At 38.8% G+C, this 23,503-nt stretch overlaps 1 protein-coding gene across 4 annotated transcripts; it reads left to right on the forward strand.

Moving 5' to 3' along the window:
• The first annotated feature begins 5,021 nt into the window (after positions 1–5,021).
• TBXT (T-box transcription factor T) lies at positions 5,022–19,778 on the forward strand. Of its 4 annotated transcripts, none has more exons than XM_087952621.1 (8): positions 5,022–5,227; positions 6,602–6,866; positions 10,193–10,327; positions 12,065–12,126; positions 12,216–12,277; positions 14,129–14,305; positions 17,022–17,154; positions 19,327–19,778. In XM_087952621.1, the coding sequence occupies exons 1-8, from the start codon at positions 5,022–5,024 to the stop codon at positions 19,592–19,594; spliced, it is 1,308 nt and encodes a 435-aa protein (XP_087808747.1). In that variant the 3' UTR covers positions 19,595–19,778. The 4 variants fall into 4 exon arrangements, with proteins under 4 accessions (XP_087808747.1, XP_026530989.2, XP_026530990.2 ...); XM_026675204.2 differs by having other exon boundaries at positions 17,025–17,154; XM_026675205.2 differs by having other exon boundaries at positions 14,132–14,305; positions 17,025–17,154.
• The last annotated feature ends 3,725 nt before the right edge of the window (positions 19,779–23,503 follow it).

Below are 23,503 nucleotides of genomic sequence, written 5' to 3' on the forward strand. Positions count from 1 at the left end.
TCGTCTCTACTCCCACTTGCTCAAAACCGTCGCCTTTTGGACCGAAAGTTTTTTTTTGGATGAAACCCCCAAGTGATTCTAGAGAGCAGCTTTCCCAACCTGACGGCGCTCTTTAGAAGCTTTGGATCCCAATGCCCAGCCCGCTAGAGATTCGCAGCCCTGGAGGATTATGGAAGGTGTGTTTGAAAGCGTCCAGACTCAGAGGATGGGACCTCAGTGAAAAGCAAATGACTTTCTTCCCAGGCGCTGCCTTGTCCCCAGCACGCGTGGGAGACCTTTGCACCCCACCCGGGTTATTAAGAGTGGCAGCGTACAAACTAGTCGAGACCACCTGAGCCTAGAGATAGCTAGCTGCACCCAATTTACTGTGGTAAAGGCATGGCTGAAAACTGGAAGTCAGTCGCGACTAAATCAGCCACCCGTATGGCGTGAACACAACCAAAGGGGCTAAAGCCGCCGAGGTTGCCGCGTGCTTCTTCCGAGATCCCATGGCTGGATTCTTACCCCACCCAAAACTATGGTTTAGAAACAGTTCGGGCTGGATTCGCAAAAAAGAAAAAAAAAGGCTGCTGCATCAAAACGCGGCTTGGCTTAAGGTGTTGCAGAGATTCGCCACTCAATTCAGCGGGACTTTGAGCTAAGACAATGGGGAACCAGACTGTTGGGGGGTTATTTAAGAAGACTGTTAAGTCTCTCCTCCTCAAAACTGTGGAGGAAACACCCACCTCCCACTCTTTCATCCTACGTGAAAAGAATTCTTGGGAAAAGACTGGGAAAGGGGCGGGGGGGAAGCGGTGAGACACACGCACACACACACCGGAAGGAGGGAGACGGTTAACCCTGCCTAGGGCTGTTGCAGTGGGAAACCTCCCCCCCTCCCCGGGGTTTTTAAATTTTAAACAGGGTCATATTTTTCCTAATTCTGATTTTCCTTTGTTAGAAAAATGAGATCGGAGCCAGTTTGCTCCCGTTGGGGAGATTGAGAGCGTGCGCTCTTTTAGGCATTGTAAGAGAGGCAGAAGCGCTTATCAAGCGTGAAGTGTACAGCTTACTCTACCAAACAATCGCGACGTCTTTTTGAAGATAAATTTAAGTAGCAATCATTTTCCTATCTTTTTTAGGAATAGGGCCCTCTGAAATCAACAGAGCTTACGTCAGAGTAGACCCGTCTAGACTTCTGTTGTTCGCCGGGATAGGCTAGATAAGAAACTCCTCAGCGCTTCCCTTGGTAAACATCGTGACGTGCACCTATGTGAGATTTACAGCAATAGCTATAAACACGCAACTAACTCTGAAACGACGTTCCCACGACGTCCTAACTTCACGGACTGTGATTGATTCGAGCCAGTCAATCTGAAACGCGGGCTGTTTCGCGCTCATCTTTTAGCTCCTATAAAGCGGGGCTAAAAGGTGAACGTGGGAACAAGGTGGGCTGATTTGCGTGTCGCGGGAACTCGGGGTTACAACCACAAAAGCAACCCTGGGGGTTCTTTCTCAAAAAATAAAAGTTAACTTCGGAGGACGATTGGGCGTCCCCCGAAGCCGAGGCTTAGTTTCAGCCGCAGCAATCCCAAAAGAGGAACTGTCGGATCGCCGCCGCCGTCGCTTCGATTCTTAGTAGGGGCGACTTTATTACCTTGCGGTGGGAACCTCTGACCAGAAGGAGGATGAGGCCGGGCGCGGAGGGGGGAGTAAGAGGTGACAATGGACAGGAAATGGTTTGCTTGGGCTTCTGGAAGAACAATAAAGATCTCGTTAAACGGGAGCAGCATCGGACCAAAACAGAAGCGACTCCCAGTTCAAACGCCATGCAATAGCTCGGCCTTCTCAGCATCTTTCTAAAACGATCGTCCTAAAGACCATCGGCCGCTCTTATTATTCTGGCACCCAGTCTGCTTCGTTCCAAAGAGGAGACCTGCTTAGCATTGTAACCTTGCAAATTCTCCCACCTAAATTCATTCTGGAGTTAAGTTCTACCGAGGATCGGATTATATATGCCCAGGACTCTTTTATTCTTTATAGCTCACTCTTCTTTTGACAGTGTGAACTTTTTTTTTTTTTAAATGATATACAAAAGCTCAATTCTTTCTTCCTGGAATGATCAGCTTTACAGACAAGGTCTTTATGCCATTGTTGGGAGTTTTTGCAAACTCATCACTCAGGAATGAGTAATAAAGAATATCAAGATATAATACATAAGGCCAATGGAAAAACCAGACAATTTAAAATTCTGATAACTTAAGAGAACCACATAAACGATACCATTGTTTACATAAGCTTAAGAGTTAAAAACATTCTGAAACTAAAGAGGAAAAAATTAAAATAACATCCAATCAAATATTGCCAGAGGCGTTTCTGAAACTGCAGCACTAACAGCAATGTCTAGACATAATTCTCAGAAGGAGGTTCCAAAAAGTGGCCCATCTCTAAGAAATCCTTCTTTCACACCCCACCAGTTTGAATGTACTTACTGATCAGTTCCAGGAAAGCTTAAATGTGTGTGAGCAATTATGAGATTTTAAATTGTAATACCTTTAAAAAGACAAAAATAATTGCTGTGAAATAGGCAGGGAAACAAATACATAGGTTGCACAATTGATATAATACACCAGTGTGGCATGTGTTGATGCTTAGCACCCATAAGCATTTGGGCAACCACACTTAACACTAGCTGAAGTTTCTGAATCATCTTCAAAGGCACCCATTCTGATTACTCCATTTTCACACCCAGGCATCTCCAGTTTACTTGGGTGAAACTGCAGCTTGTTTGCTCTCATCCATTCCCAATTTGCTTCTGGACATCTGTTCAAAAAGCCCACAGCCTCCTCGGGATTACGCAAAGCATAGATGACTCCGTGGAATTTTCTGTCATCAGATGTGGTGATGGCCACCAATTAGGAGAGTTTTAAAAAGGAACTGGACAACTGCAAAGGAAGTATTGATGTCTGTTTTCTAGCCCTTGGATTCACAGGCAGACAACCTTGAACACCAGCTGCTAAGGAGCAAAATGGAGGAGACATATCACTCTTTTCCCCAAGTCTGTGCGTTTCCTTAATGCATCTTGTTTACAACAGTAAGACATAGATTGTTGGCTAGATTACCAATTCACTTCTTATGTTTTTAATTAATAGATTGTGATTAAATAGATTGTAATAGCTACCTTTTCTGTGCCTTATATAGTTGTTAAAAGGATATGAAATGAGACAGAACCATATGATACCTCAAAAGAGTTCCCAAACCCTACTGACTCCATTCTCCCTGAAAAGGACTGGAATTACCATAACATTATATCCTCCAGGCCATTAAAGTCATTTATCAAGATCTGTAAGACTGTCCCTATCCTTTATCTGAGTGAGCTGACTGAAATGTCAGCTTAGATTTCAGATGCTAGCATCAGCTCCAAAGCTTTCCATCCTTGACTTCAGATTTATGTTGGATTCCTTACCTTTTCCAGCATAAGTTATATTATATGCAGAAATTTACATGCTACTTGTTGAAATAATTAAAAAAAAATATTGACATATCTCTTTGATCCCAAGGCTCTGTCAACTTTCTGGCCTTGTTGCCTGTCATACAGACTTGCACTTGCTCAGAGCACACTTCAAAGTTATTCAACTTACAGCAATTATTTATGTTGTGGAGAGCACGCATATCTTAGTTGTTGCCCAATCTGTTTCAGAGTATAAAACAACAAGGAACTACATTCCCCGTAAAAACTAGAAAGTGCTGAAATGTAGGGCCTGTCCAATGTCTACATCCATAAAGCTGCAAAACTCTGCTTAGCTGGAACATATCACTCAACCATATATTTACAGAGATTAACTGATACCGTTTTTCTTTCCAGATTTGGAGCCTACTGTATCATCTCTTTCTTTCTCTCTTCATATATTAGTACTTGATTTTCAAAAGCAAGTTTAATTGGTTTTTATTTATAATTACAGTTTTTTGGAAGAGGGAGGTGTTTTTGTATTATGGAAAGAGAAGAATCTTTCACAGTTCCAGATTGTTGTAATTTCATTAGGGTTTTAGCACTACTAAAGGGACCAAAAAAACCCCCCTCACCCTTATACATTTAAATATGTGACGATTCCCGTTAATACATCATTAAAAGGCTCTCAGAAATTGGACATAAAGCATTCCTCATTTGGTCTCCTTTGGTAAATGGACAGCATGGTTAAAGTGGATTCTTGGCAGTAAATAACCATTTTTGCTCATGCCACAGTTGCAGCTCATTTTACATCAAAGTCCCACTGATCTGAACAACCTTGATATGCAAATAGGTGAGCTTATAAGATCCAGTCACTGGAGAACAAAATTTGGGGTGATGGATCCATAGCTATTAATGTTCTATTAATGGCATATCCCTACCCACAAGGATTTGATCCAAACCATCCTGTTCTTTGCAGTAGTAGTAAGACACATCTTTGGATGGGTAAATGGTACTGCTGGAATAAGCAAGGGAATGTGGAGCACCTACCGGTTATGGCTCCCTTACTGACTTGGGCCATTTCCTTCTTTGGCTGCTGAAACTGCAGCCCGGCGGCTTTGATAGAGGTGCAAACATTTGGAGGCAAATTTACATAAAATAGCTGCGTTTAATCCCACTGGCTGCAATTAACATCACAGGCTTTCCCTGGGCTCCGTTCTGATATGGCCGCAGGGAGCCAATCAGGTGGGCGGAACAGGCACATCAAAGAGACTGTCCTCCAATCAGGTGAGCCCCCTACTGGCATTGTGATGTCACAAGGATATTTATACCAGGGGCTTAATTGCTCCCCGTTTAACTAGTTTCGTTTCAAGTGGCGTGGACCAGAGAGGTCAAGTGGAATTAACCCTTCTGCCCCCAAACTGTAGACCTGTCCCACACCCCACCGTCTACTTTTAGGGTGCTTTTGACCTCCTTCACTACAGTTTGTTGTGGGGCTTCCTCTGACAATTTTTCCAAGGCGGAGAACTTCTGGGTACCAAAAGACTGGAGAAGGATCTTGGTATTAAAGGGGTATTGGTGGGTGGACTGTAAGATGGGTTCTCCAACCACGGACAGCTCTGGAAAGAGTCTGCAGTATCAAGTGGATCATCTCCTGAGCGCAGTGGAGAACGAGCTACAGGCTGGCAGAGAAAAAGGGGATCCTACCGAGAGGGAACTGCGAGTCACTCTGGAGGACAGCGAACTGTGGTTGCGCTTCAAAGAACTCACCAACGAGATGATCGTCACCAAAAATGGCAGGTAGGAGGAAAGAGAAAGACAGAAATGCATTGATGCTTTCAGATTGCTTCCAAGGGATACTTTCCCCCTTCCCCCTTTGCTTTCTCCTGTGTTCATTCAATTGTTGCCCTGGACTACAGGAAATCAGTCATCCAAAGGCATCGGAAGCCTTCTGCTCCCCATTGCTTATAGTAGCTAATAGAGGAAATTCCCTCAGTGATCTTTCCCAAGTCCCGTTCTTTTCTTGGGACATACCCTCTTAATGTCTCCCTTTTGTCCCTTGACCATTGGCACCCTTTCTACATTCTGTCCAAGGCGGCATCCTGCAGCCTCTCAGTCTTCTTTATTCCCTTCCCCTTCCTTTCCTCTTGTAGCCCTTAACCTACGCAATCCTGTCCAGTCAGTTTGTAAAGCAGGACCGCAGCCTGAATTTCCATTCAGGATATGAGACTTTCCCTCATGCGAATGCAGCAACACTAGTTTTTCTAGTGGGGTACAGGATTTTATTGTAGTGTCAGTAGAATTTCAGCTCTAAACATTTTCCCATCAGTCTTTTTTGAAGATTACCTTCCATTCCATGACTAACTTGAATGTCTCCATTTAAAAAAAATATGTGGGCCTTCTAGCCTGTTTATGAAACTTGCAATTACAACAAATGGTAGACTACTAAAAAAAAAAGAAAGCTATAGCCCAAATTCTCCCTTTTTATAGTATGTAGTATTTGTCTGTGAACCTGTGCCTCTAATATGCAAGTGAATTTTCCCAAAGTGGAGAGGTGTCTCCCAAATCAAAGGGAGGATCAAAGTGCATCACTCAAAATGACTTAATTGGAATTTACTTCCATAACCTGAGAACAAAGAATGGCTTTGGCGGCCATACCCTACAGGGGTACCTTTTTCAGCATTTGCATCTCACCCCTAAAACTTCTTATTCCTAAGAGACAAAAAAGATAGAATCCATAATGGGCCAGAGAAGAGCCTCCTTCCAAATTACTGCTATTCACTAGTTATGTCCCACGGATTTCAAAGGCCTCTTTTCTAAGGGTGAAATGAGAATCCCTTCCCGGCCTATAAATATAACTAACCGCCGGGTCCTCCCAATGCGTGCGTGGTCATTTGGGAATCCAACCTAAAGAGTTCATCGCCTGCGGTCCTATGCACTGGTAGCTTGAAAGCAGCCGCAAAGCGGGCTGCAAACTGAAGCGGGTTTTTCCTTTACGTTGGATTCCAGAGAGCATCAAAGGCACGGCGAGGCCTCCTCGACTCGGGGCAGAGGAGGTTCTGTGTTTTGGGCAGAAAAAGCCTTCGACGCCAGCGGCCTAGGCCTGGCCTTGAGAGGCCGCGCCGCCGGTGTCTTTTCCCGCCTCTCCTCGCTCTTTGCGTCTCCTCCCTGCAGGCGAATGTTCCCCGTGTTGAAGGCCAGCGTGTCCGGACTGGACCCCAACGCCATGTACTCCTTCCTGCTGGACTTTGTGGCTGCAGACAATCACCGTTGGAAGTACGTAAACGGGGAATGGGTGCCGGGCGGCAAGCCTGAGCCGCAGGCCCCGAGCTGCGTCTACATCCACCCGGATTCGCCCAACTTTGGCGCCCATTGGATGAAGGCGCCCGTGTCCTTCAGCAAGGTCAAGCTCACCAATAAGCTCAACGGGGGAGGCCAGGTGAGGAGGGAGCGCGCGTGGAAGTGGAAATGAAGTATTCCTGAGGGCAGGAGTGGGCACCCCAAAAATCACGGGCTGGGGGCAGACAAAGTGCAAGGTGCTTTGGGGAGAGGGCCGCATGCCCAGTGCACTCCGTAGGGTTAGGTTGCTGCAGAAGAAACGAAGGCGAATGTGTAGCGCATGTACGCGCCTTCTGAAAACACCTTTAATGCCAGTCCTGTGGGTTTGGGAAAGTTGCCTTGTAAATAGTCATTTTTAAGGCTTCAGCCACCTTTTATTTTTCAGTTTAGGAATCTGGAAAATACAGAGTTCCCTCGTTGCCGCTTTCAGAGTGTCCCCTTCCCAGCCTTGCACGGGAAAGCATCCTAGGAAACCTAGTTTAGCTGTTTTACGGACTAAAGGAGATTCGGAGAAACATGTTTTGTTCTTGTCTCCTGGGTTCTGTAGCCTAAATTTATAGACATTCTTGTAAAATTTGTCATATTTGGGTACTTGCCTGAAAGTCCAGTGCTTTGCACACAGTCCTATGGATCTGAAATTGATTGCTATATTTTCATCTGGAACTCCAAGATAGATTCATGCTTACAAATATGTGCATGCACAATTTGCAAGAGGATAATGCTGTCTGGTTAAGCAGAAAAAGAAATCCAAAGCTAGTATTACAAGTTTGAAAAAAATGAGATATTGAACATATTTTAGCATGGCATAAACTATAAACAAGTTCTTAAGCTTCTGTATGTGTTACTTAAATTTTTGAGATAATGCATAATTTTAAGAACATTTAAAATCTGGATTCTGGTGTATTAGGAACTTAAACAGCATGCAGCAACAATGAACAATAAGAATTTGGAGAAGGGGTGTCAAAAGATGGCATGTGTGTTTGTATCTATCTCTTAGAATGAAACACAGTGTCAGCTATTTGTATGTTTGGTACCCAGAGAATTGGCATCTACAAAACTTACTTTTGTAAATACACTTATTATATATACTTATCATTTTATTCTAAAGCGACAGGAACAGTGAAGGGAAAATTAGAGTATATCCTGATTCAGTTTGCATTTAACCAATTTGGAGGCAGGTACCTAGAACCCACTTGGTATTCTAGTCCTATAATTAAGAAGAGTGAAATAGCCTGCCCTCGACAATTCATTGTATTTAAAACCAATGATTTGTAATTAATTTTGTTTATTATTTTTAATGGAAATTTAGAATATTTTTTTCCAGCAACCAAATATCTTGTGCCAGTCCTGAATCCTGTAACAGTTAATGTCTCATCCGAATTGCTATCAAGTCAAATTTTGGATTAGAGTCTTGTGGGGGTCTGTGTGGCAGTGTAATGCAAAACAAGATCATACAGTATACAATATCTTGGACACTCCATAAGAACAAAAGGCATGGCTCCAAAATATTTTAACCAAATTGTCTCCTGTTCTGGACTGGAGGGATGTTCTATTTAACTTGTATTTTTGTAGGACAAAATTAGCCGCAAACTTCTGTAATGTTTTCCTACACAGTTTTAATATTAATGCAGAAAATGGATGCAAAATCTGGTGCTGCATATTTCTGTCAACATTCTGAGTGGGTCAACATGCTTAGACCTAGAGTGTTATCCCGAGATAAGTATAAAGACAATTTGGGGAAAGTGATGTGTGACATGCACCTTTCTCAGCATATTTGCAAGCCACATAAAGACTAACCAAAGTGATAATTCAAGGGCAATTTACTAAGAGTTTGGGGGTAATATGGCAATATGTAATAATGGCAGCAACAATATATGATTGCTGACCAAATCTTAATGCTAATTTTATTAATAAGGTTTTTTTGTGCACAGAAAAAAACTAGTTGTAGGATCAACAGCTAGTAAAATTTTGGAAATGTCAAAGCATGTTTTCCTTGACAATTCACATTCACTTATTGTTGTGATGATAGGGCATATTAATAGCTATTTTTCTGTTCCATTGTCCTTTCTTCATAAAGATGTATCAGGCATGGAAAGTTAGTTATGTTGAAACTGTTATGTAAATACTTCAGTGGCACCTGTGTTTTTTTTTAGAGAGAAAGATGACAGGTTAGACCTAAACTATCAGCAAGCAAGTTTCAATCAATTTGCAGATACATTTTTCAAGTCACTTAGTAGCATGATATTGGAAAGGTTTATTTGTATATTGTAGTTCAAATGTGCATTTTCAGCCTGGTTCTCAACAGTATTTCTGATACCATAATATATACTGTATTAGTTAAATCTGATAGTAAAATGAGATGCCTAACTAGTAACCTGTATAGTTTGTATGCTGTTTGTTCCAGTAGTGGGTATGAATACTGTGCTAGTTAAAAAACAAAAGTTAAAAGCTATAGTTTTAATTACAGAGGAATAATTCCCTTCTCTTTAACCAAGACTACATATTATTATTGTTCTCCAATTATTATTATTATTAGTACCAGCTCACTATGCATTTTAGTACTTTAGATTTCTTATAAAAGAAAAAAATGAGATAAGTTAAGGCACCAGGCTATTAACCAGAAGACTGAGTTCTAATTCTGCCGTAGACATGAAATCTGGCTGGGTGACTTTGGGCCAGTCACTTTCTCTCAGCCCAATTCACTTCACAGGGTTGTTATGAAGGAAAATAGGAAGAGGAAAGCTAATATTTCCTTTACTGAGTGAATGTTTTTACAGTTATGTTATGACAGTCATTAAGGAATCCAGCTAAAAAAAAGTTTCTCCTTACTTTACTAGGAAAATGTATTATTTAAAATGTATTATTGCGCACACAAAAATGGATCAGTTTTCTGGGTATTTTGTACTATGGTTAGTTTATAAAATCTTCCAGTGGTAGCTTTTATTGGGTAATACTGGTTATGTGTAGATAATAACTTGCTTTCTGAGAAATGAATAAAGCTCTGTGCATGGAACTCTCTCATTCCTCCCTCAATAATGAAAGATGAAAATCAAATTATAAACATTTAATTAGAGTTTGGCAAAATGTAGTTATCAGTTTTGAAATAATTCAAGATAATAAATCAATTTTAAATGATTTAATATCTTAGTTTATTTCAAAACTATTAATGTTGTTTTCCTACTTTGGATAAAATGGAAAAGTAAGCATAGATGTAATGTCCCTGTTTTGACTGTTCATCTGGAACGACAAAAGGTAAAATAGCCACTGAGATCTGGACTCTTAATTTTTTATTTTTTTTTTTAGATTTAAGTCAGCAAATTTGTTCTTATTAAAAAGCGAAAATCATTGCTGTAGTTGATGTTGCCGTCTCAGAATAGTGTTTATCCCTCTTTCAGTGCTTGTTTCTGTTGTTCTTTACACCAACAGATCATGTTGAACTCCTTGCACAAGTATGAGCCTAGGATTCACATAGTGAGAGTTGGTGGCCCTCAGCGAATGATCACCAGCCATTCCTTCCCAGAGACACAGTTTATAGCTGTGACTGCTTACCAGAACGAAGAGGTAGGCATAAAGTGTGGAAGAGCCTGTGGATGGATTACTCTCTTTCAAAGTAGCAAAGGGACATGGAGTGAGAAGGGGGATGTTAAAATTAGGGGTATGCTGTTTACAAGAATTTTAAAAGATGCTACAAAGGAGACGCAGTAATTGTTCACTTCCAGTGAGTACTTAAAGAAGTGGAATTGCTGGAAAGTAGGAGAAATGTCTTAAGCATAAAAAGAACTCAGCAATGAAGTAAGGCAGATACAATTCCATGTTACTGGTTTATTTTGGCCATTAGAAAAAAAAAACTACTCTTGTTATACTTGCAGGAGAATATCAAGTGATCTTTTCAACAAGACGCATCCTGCTCTTTGAGTAAAAAAAGAAAAAGTTTTTGCTTGTTTGGAAAATGTTTCAGTTAACCTCAAGACTTTATCAGTAATCACCTCTTTATTTTGTTTATGTTACTAAACACACTTTAATTGCAACACAACACCACTGGATTATATGGAATTGATTTCCAAGGAGACTTATATAGGACCAGGATCTGAGACATAATGAGGATCTGAGACATAATAATTCAACGAGTCTGATGAAAAGATAATGAAAGGTGTATTGATTCTCAATACATGTTATCAGTATTTACTGTAGAACATAACTATATTATGCAAATCATTTTTTTTAAAAAATACTTTGAATCCAAACAGTCTTGATTATTGACAGCACTAAGCAATTTATCATAATATGCAAACTGAAAGATTGTTTAAAACCTACGTTTTAAAATATACAACTGAACTGTCCTAATCATCTAATATATAAATATCAATGAAGTAATAGGAGACCTACCATAGATACACTTATCGAACTCTTATTCTTTGTCATGTTGTGACCCTTCTATAAAAATAATAACCATTAATTTTTTTGTACAACACGTTTTTTTCTATCTGTTGTTTTGTGTCTGCATTAGCTTCTAATATTTATTATTGCTTACTTTGATTCTGTCAAAACACATAGAGGGTTCAGCATTGATTATACAGTAACTCATTATGTTTTAATAGATTCTGAATGAATTTTTAGGTCCTCCAGAGAGAGAAATAAAGTTCCTGTCTGTAAACATAACTTCCATGTTGAAGCCTACATGATGAATTGTATTGAGGTTCAGGGCTTATGCTAAATTCATTAAGTGCTAATGATTACCAACTAATTTTTAAAAATCATATTAAAGTACAGCATGCTAAAGTCTAGCAAGATCAAGTGGTTTATCTTCTGTTAATTGTTTATATATAATTGTTTCAAAGTTTTTAGGGTGGGTCTATATTTCATTGAATAATGGGCAAAACTATGATATAAATCCTTTGCATTTAAATTCTCCATGCTGAAACAGTAGCTCATTTCTTAATAAAATAATCATTTGTTCTTCCAATATATTATCCCCTCTTTTTACCCGGAACCTGACACTTTTTATAACAGTTTTTAGTGTATCCTCCCTCCACTCTACGTCCCTTTTATGTACTTCCTTAATAGGATAATAAAACCAGGCATCTTAGTAAGGCAAAGAGGGGACATTGTGGAGGATTTCAAAGCCTGCTCCTGCAGTCTTAGTAGTTTTAATAATTTTGTTCTGGGCTTTTTCCCACCAGAATTAATTGCAAAAACCTTACTGGAATTAGCAGTAATGCTGCTGAATTATCTTTTCAATTAACAATGAAATAATTAAAATTACATTTGAATTTGAAATATTTTCTTCATTTTTTCTAGATAACAGCATTAAAGATAAAATATAACCCCTTTGCAAAAGCTTTCCTTGATGCAAAAGAAAGGTGAGAGCTGTTGTTTGCTTTTAATTGCATTTACAGACTGCATTTCATTAGTTTAATATTTTTACTAAAAAATTGTGCTTCTTTGACAGAAGTGATCACAAAGACATGATGGATGAAGTGGGAGACAGTCAGCAATCGCAATATTCACAATGTATGTCTAAACTCTCTTCTGAAAGTTATATTTTTGTTATACCATTGCCATATGGAAAACCCTTAAAGCAGTTTTGTTCCAATATCAGTTCCATTTTGTTATGTAGTTAAGAACATTATTCATGAATATACAATGCATGAACATATATTTCATAAAAGATAATCTTCACCAACGATTTGTATCTTTCAGAAGGCTATCTTTTTAAAAAATGTGTACTGCAATATACTTTAGCCTGAGAAGTGGTACTATAATTTTACATTCCTGATGCCAGAGACTGTAAATACTGTAATGTTCTTGACTTATTTCTCTTACTGAACATTGAGAACCAAGAAAAAATTATCAGAGAAAAAGGAGTGTGCTTTACTTTGGGAGATTCTGCATTCCTGGATCTCTAGATATTTTTAGGCAGTGCTTCTCAACCTTGGCAATGTTAAGCTGGGTGGACTTCAATTCCCAGAATTCCCCAGTCAGCACATAGCTTGAAGTTGCTAAAGGTTGGGAAGCACTGTTTTAGGTATCAGATGATTAAGCGTGAAATGTATTCTGATTTTGAATGGACTCATAGCACAGTAGTTGGATGTATACTTTGAGTGCAGCAGGTCCCTGGTCCAATTACTGTCATTTTCAAGTAGAATTGGAAAAATTCCTGCTAACTTGGGAAAATCACCACTAACCATCGTTGAAAATACCACATGATGTGGACTAAAAGTGTGACTTGGAATTGTAGAAACCCACCCTCTGCTGTTTGCCTTATGTGCATTTCAGAAAATAGGATTTTATACTTAAAAATGTACAAAAGCTATTTTCTTAAAGCACCTAAAATATTAACCAAAGAACAAGATAATTTTCTGTGTCTCTCATATTGAAATTAAGTGGAATAAGAAAAAAGCTGGTGTAAGTATTTACAATCTTTTTCATTTGTTCAAATGTATCAATCAACTGGTCAAATATATCAATCCATGCAAAGCCTGGAATATTCCCACTGAAATCTCATTGATGTTTTTCAGACAGAGTTCAATAATCTTTGAGACAGGGATTGTTGTCAACAGTACAAAGTTTTAAAGAGGATCAGAAGCTTGATTATGTTAATTAGAAGTATTTGCAGAACCTTTCCCTTTGTCTAAGTTTCACACTCTGAAACTTAGTATTCAGAGTATTCTGAATTACTATGCCGCTCTCTGAATATCTCCCCTGTAATCACAATGATGTAAGAAATGACAGAAGATATAGTCTGACATTACAGGCTCAATTCCCATTCTTTCATATCAATACAGTAAAGTTCCATGGAGAATGTAATTAAGATGGTTTCCATCATGACACAGATTGTGTCATTCTCCCACCCTCCTCTCCTTAGAGAGCCATGAGTACCATTTATTCAAATGTATGTTTACGAGGATATTTTGCTGTTCTCACATTGCTTCTTCAAAGCTATTAGATACAAAAGATTACAATTTAATCATTTTTCTGATTACCTCCCAGATTAGGATATAGCAATAAGAGATGTGAGGTTATAAAAATCTTACGTTCGTGACTTCAGATTATTCCTGATGGTACTTTCAGTTTGAGTTTTCTTGCTTTAATGTGTAGGAATGCTATTGTCACAATATTTCACTTATGGTACACCATTGATCAGCAGAGATGGGTAAATACGCTATAATAGCACCACAACAAAGCTATTTATAGCCACAAGTTACTGGGGGAGACAAGGAGAGCTTGAAATCCATTTTTATTGTTTCAATGTGAGTTAAAAATAGGTTTAACATTCCAGGATTGATGTGTGCAAACTGCTATCATCTTGGACAAATAATCCTGCTATATATTGGTAAATTGATATTATTCATATTTTTACAGTAGGTGGTTGGCTAATTCCTGGAACAGGGACTCTTTGTCCTCCTGCCAGTCCTCATTCCCAATTTGGCACATCTCTGTCACTTTCTCCCGCTCACAGTTGTGAAAGGTATTCGTCGTTAAGAAATCACCGTCCTGCCCCTTATCCAAATCCATACACCCATAGAACCAATTCTCCAAGTAAGTACTTTATAGTGTCCTCCAGTTTTTTGATGTCATAAGATACTAACAGATCTCAGTGTGAATATACAGCCGAAGTGTGAAATCTGTGACTCTCCAAAGTCTTAAACTACAAATCTCACTGTCATTGTAGACTATTATATTTGGAGCCATGGAAGTTGAAATTCAGCAACCTCTGTAGGACCATTAGTTCAGTCCTGGGTGGTAAAGGCTAGATCAAAATTTGTTTTAATCTGGTGTAGCAGTTAAAATGCTGGATTAGCAGCAGAAGAGTCAGGTTCTAATGCTAATGAAAGCTTTCTGGCTACTTTGGGCCAGTCATCCTCTTTTAGCTTTAGATTGAGAAGTTGGAAAACATTAATACAAACTGTTTTTGACCAACATATAGATTATGGTGCATATGCAATCTTCAATCCTGCAGTGGATTAATTCAGTCCGATTTAAACACAGGACCTTCGGTCCGATCTAAATACAGTCTATAAAATCATACATTGCAATGTCGTACCTGTAAATGAATACTTCAGCTTCAACCATAACAATACAAGAGCACACAATAGATACAAACTCAAGATAAACCGCATCAAACTTGATTGCAGGAAATACGACTTCAGCAACAGAGTGGTCAATGTTTGGAATACTCTACCTCGGGCCGCTGGCTTACTGGGCGCCACCATCTTTTTTTTGATGAAAAAGTGCTTCCGGTGAGCTTTTCCGGGTAGAAAGCTCACCAGAAGCACGTTTTCATCAAAAAGATGGCGGGCTAGCGCTTCGTGAGCTTTTCCGGGTAGAAAGCCATTTCTACCCGGAAAAGCTCATCGAGCGCTAGCGCCGCATCTTTTTATGAAAACGTGCTTCCGGTGAGGTCACCGGAAGCACTTTTTCATCAAAAAGATGGCGGCGCCAGCTGATGCCGGTACCGGCCGCGGCGCCCAGCTGATGCCGGTACCGGGCCGTGGCGTCAAAAAGGTTGGGGATCACTGCTCTACCTGACTGTGGTTTCTTCCCCAAACCCCAAAAACTTTAACCTTAGACTGTCTACTATGGTATTGACCTCACCCCTTTCCTAAGAGGCCTGTAGGGGGCATGCATAAGCGCACCAATCGTGCCTACCGTCCCTGTCCTATTGTTTCTTTTTCTTATATGTATCCATCTCATGTATTCATAACTATATTTATACTTACACCTGTTATCTTGTAAGCGATTGACAAATCAAATAAATAAATAAGTTCAAGATGAAGTAGATAGATTATGATGATGGTAATATTGATATATATGGGGTCCTTGGTGCTCTCTGAGCTTGCTTGTTTTCTTGCAGATGTTTCATTATCCCAACTAGATAGCATCATCAGTGCTAGTAGCACCATCGGTGTTATCTATATATAGATGGATGGATAGATAGAAATAGCTAGATAGAGTATCCATCTTAATCAGCTGTAGGAATTGTAACAGAAAGAAAGTACAGAAATGAGATTTCACTAGCCATCTGTCTGAATCATGGCAGTTTTACTCAGAAAAGTAAAAGTAAAGTTTTTTTAAAAAATACGTTTTTCAAATAATTATTAAATGTTTTGAATAGTCTACAAAAGAATGCACTATTAATAGTGAATAGATCATTTTATTAATTCTTTGGTTTGCAATAAAAGACTTCAAGCTTACTTAAAATAAGATTTTTGTGAGAATCTGGCCTGCTGTGATGGTACTGTTATTTTCACCTTTATGGCACTGGGATTTAATTAAAAAGGCACTGTTTTTGCTTTCCAAAATGGAAACAGTCAGGGTAAGAGACTCATATAGGAAATGGCAAGGCTTTTGATTTTCAGACACAATTCATCATTCCATAAAGTCTAGATCATGTTTTCAATTACAATATACAGTTGGTTTCATTAGCAATTATAAACAGCCTTTGGTCCCTAGTAAGTCCTAAAATTTCCAGCTAGGTGATTATAAGAAAAATGAATTTGAAGTAAATCTAAACTACATCCTTGGTTTTGAGCCATTTAGCAATAGCACAATAGCAATAAATAGACTTATATACTGCTTCATAGTGCTTTACAGCCTTCTTAAGCGGTTTACAGAGTCAACATATTGCCCCCAACAATCTTGGGTTCTCATTTCACTGACCTTAGAAATATGGAAGGCTGAGTCAACCTTGAGCCAATCAGGATCAAACTGCTGGCAGTCAGTAGAGTTAGCCTGCAATACTGCATTCTAACCACTTTGCTATCACGACTCTCTGAGAGAGCTTTAAGAGAGCATTTATTCTTAATTCAGATGCCCGCACGAGATTGTTTATTTTTTTAATATATTTTAATCTTATAATCTATTTCTGTTTATAAAAAGGACTTGTTTGGTATGAAAATGATGTTTTTCTCATTTCTTTCAAGCCTGATTATAGAGTAATAACTCAAAAAAAAAAAAGGCTATGAAGGTTGCATATTACTTTTTGAAAAGTTGATATATCCCTGCTCCATTGAAACTTTGTGGACTAAATGTACAGAATTGATCTCTGCTTTGGGTCTTTACTAATATGATTGCAAAATGATTTGACATTTATGTAGAATCAAATGCAATATTTTTAAATGACCTTATATCATTGCTAGAAAAGCAAATGCATTCTAACAATTCCTAATGAATTCAATTATACTGATGAAGTTCATAGTCAGGTATTGTACTTGACAGTATGGAATGTTCTTACACAAAATGCTTGCTTTTGCAGCAGCCTATGGAGACAGTTCTTCAGCATGCCTTTCTATGCTCCAAAGCCATGACAATTGGTCCAGCTTAGGAGTCCCGGCTCCAACAAGTATGTTGCCTATGAATCACAGTAGCGGTCCACCAACCAGCTCCAGGTAAGCTCTCTTCCATGAACACGAAACTTCTAGATCCATTTCTGCCATGAGTCCCATAGAGGTGACCCTCCCCTCCCCCAATATAGCTATAGTTTCTACACAAATACTGTTTGTATAGTATGATTTATGCAGCGGTAGAGTGGTTGTGTTATTTATCTGCAAGGATAGGGTTGCGGCTAGTCTGTGATATACTAGCTACTTTCCTATAAAGGTAAAGAAATAGGGAGCAGTGCTTATCTCCATTTCAAGGCCATTGAACGAGTGTTGTCCAAAGAAATTTCTGCGGTCATGTGGCCAGCATGATATCACTGAATGTTGTTAGATTCTCACTGAAGTGATAAATATTTATCTACTTGCATTAGAATGCTTTCAGACTGCTAGGTTGGCAGGAGCTGGGGCAAGAACGAGAGCTCAGCCTGTCGTGTGGAGCTGGGTCTCGAAGCTGGGCTGCCGACTTTTTGGCCAACAAGTCCAGTGTCTTTAACCACTGAGCCACCGGTGCCATCCCTCTTTGTTGCCATGGGTGAAAATTATTTTTCACTTCCTCTGTTTTATCCTTTTATATGTGTAGGAGGAGGTCAGTGACTTAATAAGCCTCCCAACTTCCTCTCTTTGGTGGTTTTGAGCTAATACACTTTCCAGTTAAAAATTAGTGTAACACTATATCAGTAGTTCCATCCACAGCCTTTAAGGCGGCCATCCGTGATTTAAAGGGGGAAAAAAGAGATGTGCTTAGTATATTAAAAAAAAAAAGGTTAGTAAGATGCAAATATACCCCTCCTTAGCAGCATCCGTGGAAGAGGTCAATAAAGACAAGATGCTGGATATGACATCCCAATGCCAATCCTACTTCTTGCAAGTCCAAGGGAATAAAGGTTTGCACTAGTCCTACTATTTTGCCTTTTTAACTTCCCTTCTCTCCACTGATGCTGATGGCTATTTAAAAAAAAATTGCTTAAGGAGCTTGGATGTAATAGGTCTTTTATTATGGAGTTTATGAAATGCCGCCCAGATTCAGTGGCCATATAAATTTACTACATAAATAAATACATTGCTCTGTAGGGTAGAAAAAAATGTGACTAGAGAAAGACTCCATCTAACAGTAGCAGGCATTTGCATGCTATGGCAATTCACAGAATTCTGAAGGAATTGTATGTAAACAAACATGATCTGTACTGTAACACATCTTTAATCGATGCTAACTGCATTTCGTTGCCTGTGGCTATGACAATAAAGTTGAATCTAATCTAATCCGTAGGAAATCACCAAGTCCAAAGTTCCCTAAAATACTTTCTTCCTTTTACAAACTAAAGTTTCTGTTATTGTGTAAGAATACTGCTTCACGCTAGTAATTGAAGCGAGGGATCATTAACAATATGTACAGCATTCATAATATGCTAGTTTATGACCGCAATAAAATGTTTGATTTGCTATAACCTCCCAATTCCTATATTGGTGAGGTTTTTCAGAAAAGACAATCCTGCTGAGTTTGGTGCCTAGCTTTACAGATAGTTCCATTTTAGTAGTTGGTGAATGGAAATTAAATGAAAAAAGCGTCTTATGCGTCTGGGACTGGAGAGAGGACTCATGAACTTATATTGACACCAGTCAGCACTAAACACCAAATTGCAAAATGCCTCCCAAAAATCTTTAGTACTTCTCCTAGTGAGGGATTTGCCAAACTTTTCCCTCTGAAACCAAAAAGGTGATTTGGATTGGGGTGGCAACATCTATGTGTATCATAAATTTGCATGTTTGAAGATTGATTCAGCCTACTATCCTGGGGTCAATAAAATAAGGACCCATATTGTTGGGGGGCAATATGCTGACATTGCAAACTGCTCAGAGAGTGCTGTAAAACTCTATGAAGCGGTATATAAGTCTTAAATGCTACTGCAATTGCTATATACTAACTGCGTGATCCAGGAAAATACACACTTGAATTAAGAAGGTCTATGCCTCTTGCATGCATCCTGTCAATGCCTCACTCAAATGCATACTTTTTGTGCTCCCCTGCTCTCAAACATGTTGATGTTAATAAATTCTATATTTAGAATAATGAAGTGAGCTATAGTTTGCAGAACTATATGTTACATTACTTAGCCTTTCGCTACCGAGGCTGCCTTTCTAGAAATGGAAAACCTGTGTTGTTGTTTTTTCTTTCTCTTGTAGCCAATATCCCAACTTGTGGTCTGTGAGCAACAGCACCATCTCACCTGTTTCACAGTCAGGTGGGATGTCCAGTGGGATAGGATCTCAGTTTTTGCGAGGCTCTACAACCCACTACCCCACACTTCCTCATTCCGTCGCTACGACTTCTTCGGGCTCTCCCCTCTATGACAGTGGGGCACCCACAGATATTGCTGACAGTCAGTATGATGCCTCAGTGCATGCTAGACTTGCCTCCACGTGGACTCCCGTCACGACTCCTTCTATGTAGGAGAGTCCTTCTCCTTTTCTGATGGCCAAAGACTTTCTAGTTGCTGTAAACTGGGAATCCGCTGAGAAAGTTCCAGGAGTTAGAGGAATAAGTCTTGACGTATATTAACGGTAAAGTAACTGCACTAATCGCTTGATGCTCCTTTCAGTATTAGAATGTATTAGTAAATGGTACAGACACCTTATGAAAGCTGTAGGAATTTATCTGGGGGTCCAGACCCCAAAGGGTGGGGTTACCACCTTCTTTTCTACCTCTGCAGCCTTGAGGGCTAGAATTGTTGCCAAGCCTCTGTTCCATGAGTATTTAAAGCACCCATGAACAGATTCTCCAATGAGCCATTGTTGACATTTAATTATTTTTTTTTTTGAAACTTTGATGGAAGTCAGCTTTGCCAACATCAGATTAGGGGTCTCATGATTTATTTATTTTTTGTTCTGTTCAGAACAGGAAAAAATTCCCACAGTATTAAGGGCTGATTTCTACCATGCATCGTACTTGACAGATTTTCATTGATGAATGTATAAATTGCTTCGGTTGAAAAATACGATGTCCATATTTTTGTTTTATTTTATTTTTGCTGGCAGTTTCAGAAATATAACTGTGACTTGCATTTTTATTCCTCGAAGGCTGAGATTACGCAAATACTTTCCCCTAAGCAATACTTTTATTATTTTCCCAATTAAGGGAATGGACAATCAATGGCTCCAAGCTTGGTTTTGTGGCCCCAAGGTTTGTTTTCATCCGTGCTGCAAAAGAACCACCAGAATGGTTTTCTAGGATTCTGAGTAAGAAAATACACTCAAATTGAAATTTTAACCCCATAACAGGCCTAACCTAGTTTAACAACCAAAGGCAATCACCCAACACCTTCCAATGATTTCCTTTCAGCCATTTGCTTATGAATGCTTCAGTTGGGACAGTTCATTACCTCTTCTTTGATTATTCCATAATGCTTAGAAGATGCATATAATGGATGCAGCAGTAGAGGAGCTTCTAAAACAGGGGCCTTTTTGCAAGTCATGAAACCTCTTACGTACCAAAAATACTTGGGGCTCCTGATTAAGAGTCATAATTTTCGATAGAAAATTGACTGGATTGGAGTATTTATTGGATAGTTGGGTTTTGTGGCCTTACTGTAGTCTTTTGTGGAAGCTCATCAGATTCTGGTGGAAAGATAAGATTCCACAGAACATAACTTTGAACAACCCTTTTTAAGAGACTCTCCAAGTGCGTAACAGCTCGTGTTTGTTTCTGTGATGGTCTTTGGGCTAGGGAGTTAAAGAGTAAAATGGGTGTAGTATGTCTCAGAAATCGAAGCAACCACTTCATCCTTAAAAAAATGAACAGCCCTAATTATCAGAGTTTGGTTTTGTTGTTTTCTCTTTTAGGGATTGTAAGGGGAAAAGCAAATACATAAAGCCTTGAATTTCTGCTCCAAACTCTGCCATAGCAGTGAATATTGGCTGTGACATCACTGGTACATCCTTTCCTTCCCTCTAAGGGTGCACATTTTATAAAACAAAGTTGTGTACTTTTTTCCCCCAAGGGCACTATCTGCTTAACTTGGAAGGTCAAAAATTGGTTGTCCCGCATGGTATGCTGTATATTGACCCAAATGCCAATTCTTTTAAAATACCTCTATGTAATTAGCCTTCAAGAACAGTTAAAAATTATGCACTAATAAAATATGTGCCTTAAAACTTCACAGTTTACAGATTTAGGCACAAGTCTGTGCTTATTTCATTGTGCTAACTTGACATGACAATCTAAAAAGTTCTTTTCTGTAAAACAAATGAAGTTTTCAAAATATTAACTAATTTCTTTTTTTTCTTAATGTGTGTCTATATAAAGTTGTACAGTGCAATTGTGCATTGAGTGAAAATAAATTTGATTGTGTTTTGTGGGACTTACTCCCAGGTAAAGATTGCAGCCTTATTACTAATTCAGTGTGCTTGTATAGATAACTCTTTTACCATATTTACATAGAAGCCTTTGCCAACAAGCCAGTTTGAAACAATATTATTTCTTTCTGTAAGCAAATGGCGAACTATCAAACATGCATTTATTTCCTTGCTGTTGTGTGCAGAACCACATGGAGCTTGTGGTTTTCCTGTGTGTAGGAAGCTGTCATGTGTGAAACCTTCTTTAATTAGTGATTTATAAATACTGTCACTCAAAGGACGGTTACATAATGAAATATATTTTTAAGGACATTTGATTTTAATAAGCTTGAAGCCTAGTCATAAGTAGGAAGTGCACATTTGTTTTTCCCCCCTTAATTTATTTTAGCAGTGACCTTCAACAAGTTGTATTTATTTGTTAGCAAATGCCTTTATATATGTGTATATGCTCTGTGTACTGTAGAATGTAAGATTATCGTCTAGGGGACCTGTTTTATGAACAGAATTCTTGAGTGTCAGAATGATATTTAAGGTTGGCATCCTCAGAAGTCTGAGATCAAGCTCCAGATTAGGCTGAGGTAATCATGATGAAAGAGTTTAGTACTTATAAGCCAGTAGTAGCAAAACCATTACCAAAATTGTTGCCTTTTGTTTATATGTCCCTTGTCAATATGTAAATAAACTCTTCTCTTTTATTGTGCAAGTTGAATTTTGTAAATTATGTACATTACATTGTGCTTTCTTTTGGGCATTAACAAAAATGTACTTTTGCTTGCATGTTTCTATTTTAGCTCAGCTCAGTACAATTGTGAAGTAAATGGTACTGTTTTGTAAATCAACAATTTAATTGTTACTTGATAACAATATTTAAATAAGGCTACATTAAATACATTATAGCATGGTGACTTTTAAATGGAATAGTCAAATATCCTACTCGTAATGAATCATGACAGAGACTTGATAGCTGGTGTTCTTTAACTATAGTTTATCAGAAAAGCACAATGTAACTGAGATTCAAAGAATTGTATATTAATCCCAATGTTTAGGTTAGTTTCTATTGCATAAATCTGATTTGTATACAAGTTGTCCTCAATTCACAACTGTTGGTTTAGTGACTGTTTGAAGTTACAGTGACATTGGAAAAAGTAACTTATGACTGGTCCTTGCACTTATGACTATTGTAACATCTCCATGGGTCAAGTGATTAAAATTCAGGTGCTTGGCTATTGGGATATATTTACAATAATTGCAACATCCGGGGGTCATTTGATCACCATTTGTGACCTTCCAGCTCGCTTCTGATAAATATAGTCATTGGGGAAGATAACAGATTTACTTAAGATTCACACAATTCATTTAACAACTGTAGTGATTCGCTTAACAACTTGGGCAAAAAAGTTGTAAAATTTGACTCAACTCACTTCACCACCACCTCGCTTAGCAACAGAAATACTGGTCCCAATTGTGGTTATAAATTGAGGACCACCTCATTGGGCAGAATGTGTACAGACTATTGCAGAGGAAAATCAAGGTAAGACCTTCCAACCCATGTTTAAAGTTTAAGCCAACTTTTTTTTAACTGAAGGAGTTATTTTTATGACAATAATAATAGGAATTAATGCAACTGGCACAAAGGTATATTTGTGCAAATGCTCCTCCGGACTACAATTCCCACCTGTTCCGTGTGATTCCTTCAGGAGCAGATGGCAGCTTTTTTTTATTAGGAAGGTGTGATAAATGCATCTTAGTTGTACCCATGCTTACATCAGGGGACACTGGTTACAGTCATGTATGCCCTAATTGCCTCTTTCTTGATTGTACCATTGTAATGCAGTCTACTTGGAGCTGCCTTTGAACAAAGTTCAAATGTTTTGACAGATCTAGAATGCAGCAGCACTGCATTATTGGATGCATTACAATACGCCAAGGGTCTTCAAACTTGGCAAGTTTAAGACTTGTGGACTTCAACTCCCAGAATTCCTGAACTAACATGACTGGAGGATGAATT

The sequence above is a fragment of the Notechis scutatus genome, chromosome 1 (genome assembly GCF_049901735.1).
Source record: "Notechis scutatus isolate UNSWTSFEM ecotype Mainland chromosome 1, rNotScu1.2, whole genome shotgun sequence".
NCBI lineage: Eukaryota > Metazoa > Chordata > Lepidosauria > Squamata > Elapidae > Notechis > Notechis scutatus.